The sequence below is a fragment of the Polychytrium aggregatum genome (genome assembly GCF_025602895.1).
Source record: "Polychytrium aggregatum strain JEL109 chromosome Unknown BJ171scaffold_3, whole genome shotgun sequence".
Taxonomy (NCBI): domain Eukaryota; kingdom Fungi; phylum Chytridiomycota; class Chytridiomycetes; order Polychytriales; genus Polychytrium; species Polychytrium aggregatum.
In genome coordinates this window covers 1,416,000-1,417,694 of record NW_026516205.1, presented here as the reverse complement: position 1 = coordinate 1,417,694, position 1,695 = coordinate 1,416,000, and the positions used below count along the sequence as shown (strand labels likewise).

At 54.9% G+C, this 1,695-nt stretch overlaps 1 protein-coding gene across 1 annotated transcript; it reads left to right on the top strand.

The window, feature by feature from the left end:
• Positions 1–3: 3 nt before the first annotated feature.
• BJ171DRAFT_419052 (uncharacterized protein) lies at positions 4–996 on the top strand (the record flags this gene model as incomplete). Its single annotated transcript, XM_053107372.1, has 2 exons — positions 4–431; positions 531–996. Coding segments are annotated over 2 exons (894 nt in total), but the record flags the coding sequence as incomplete, so codon positions are not given.
• Between the last annotated feature and the right edge of the window lie 699 nt (positions 997–1,695).

Here is a 1,695-nt window from a genome sequence, read left to right as displayed (position 1 = left end):
GAAGTCGACAAAGATCACACCAAGGCCGCGGAGCTATACCGTGGTCCTGCAGATCGTGGAATTCCTCGGGCTCAGGTCGCTCTTGGTCGATGCTACGAGAGCGGCGAAGGTGTCGAACAAAGCTACGACACGGCCATCGAGTGGTATTCCAAGGCCGCAGATCAAGGCAGCGAAGACGGTCGACTCCACATCGTGTTCCTCCGAGGATGGTTCTCGTTCATCGGCCATGGTGTCGAACAGAGCGATGAAACTGCCTTCAACTACTGGCATGAAGTCAGCACCCAATCCACCGACCCAGTCATCAAATCCATCGCCACCCACATGGTCGGTTGGATGCACTACCTCGGCCGGGGTATCACGCAGGACAAGCAGGAAGGCGTCAGGATCATCCGAGATAACCAATCGGATGAGTTCGGCCTTGGGGAATCCGAGTGTCTGGCATATTGGAGTTCGATCTCATCCAACTCACCCGCAGCCTGCAAGTTCTTCCAGGTTTGCCAGCTGGGATCGGACCGTGACTGGCTCTGCAGGCATTTGATGGCTGTGTGTGTGTTCCATGGATTCGGAACCACCGAGGACAAGAAGAAGGCAATCGGCATATTCGAGCAGCTCGCCAACGAAGGCCACAGTGACAGTCAGTTGTGGATCGGAATTTGCTACTGCTTTGGCAGGGGAGTATCGAGGAACTACGAGAAGGCACTCGAGTGGCTCTTCAAGTCGGCCAGCCAAGGCAATTCTTATGGGCAGTGGAGGGTTGGTAATTGCTACTACTACGGATACGGAGTTACCGGGGACGAACGCAAGGCAGTCGAGTGGTTCCTCAAGTCGGCCGAACAGGGCAATCGATACGGTCAGTTTTGGCTCGGCTATTGCTACCAATATGGCCGTGGTGTCCCCCGGGACATCGACACCGCCGTCTTCTGGTATCGCAAATCCGCCGACCAGGGATGGCAAGATGCCATCGACAACCTCAAGGCACTCGGCAAGTGGCCCTGATCCCGAGTGCCTCCCGAGTCCCACTCCCAAACAAACAAGTCGCAACACTGAACAAGCAAGCAGCCAAGCAAACCGCGCCGCCAACACCCACCCCAACCACCACGATGCCAAAGAGTGGACTTGCAGAGTGGTTCCGATTGAGCGGCAATGGCCGAGTGATGTTGTATTTGACATTCAATACATTCAATACATCCAATATGCAAATAGTGCTGTCCCATAAGAATCGCTGATGTTGATCGACCGAGAGGAAACATCCGATGACCCGACAACGACAACTCGACATTCACAATCGATACTCATTCTATAACCAAAGATAGTGGAAAGAGTTAGCACGACCCAGACATCCCTCGCCACAGGATACCAGAGAAAGCAGGCAGCAAGCCACCAGCCTTCCCCGGCACCAAGACCATCCTCCCTCGATCCGACACCAGGCAGCGTGCCCTGATCAGCATCGATGGACCGACAATAGGATGGCAAAGGCGACGAATGGCCTGGATCCAAACGGGCAGAGGTCCGCCTCTCTAGCTGCCAAAAGAAGAAAATGGCCACTGCAGCTTTCTGGTCCACCCTCGATCCGACCCAGGGACACTGGAGCACACCAGCGTATGTGGTATGACTATGCAAGGATGAAACCAGTCCACTGCAGTGCAGCCTGGCGACTGAGAGAGGACTCTTTGGGTCCAAGAGTGACAAGTACCA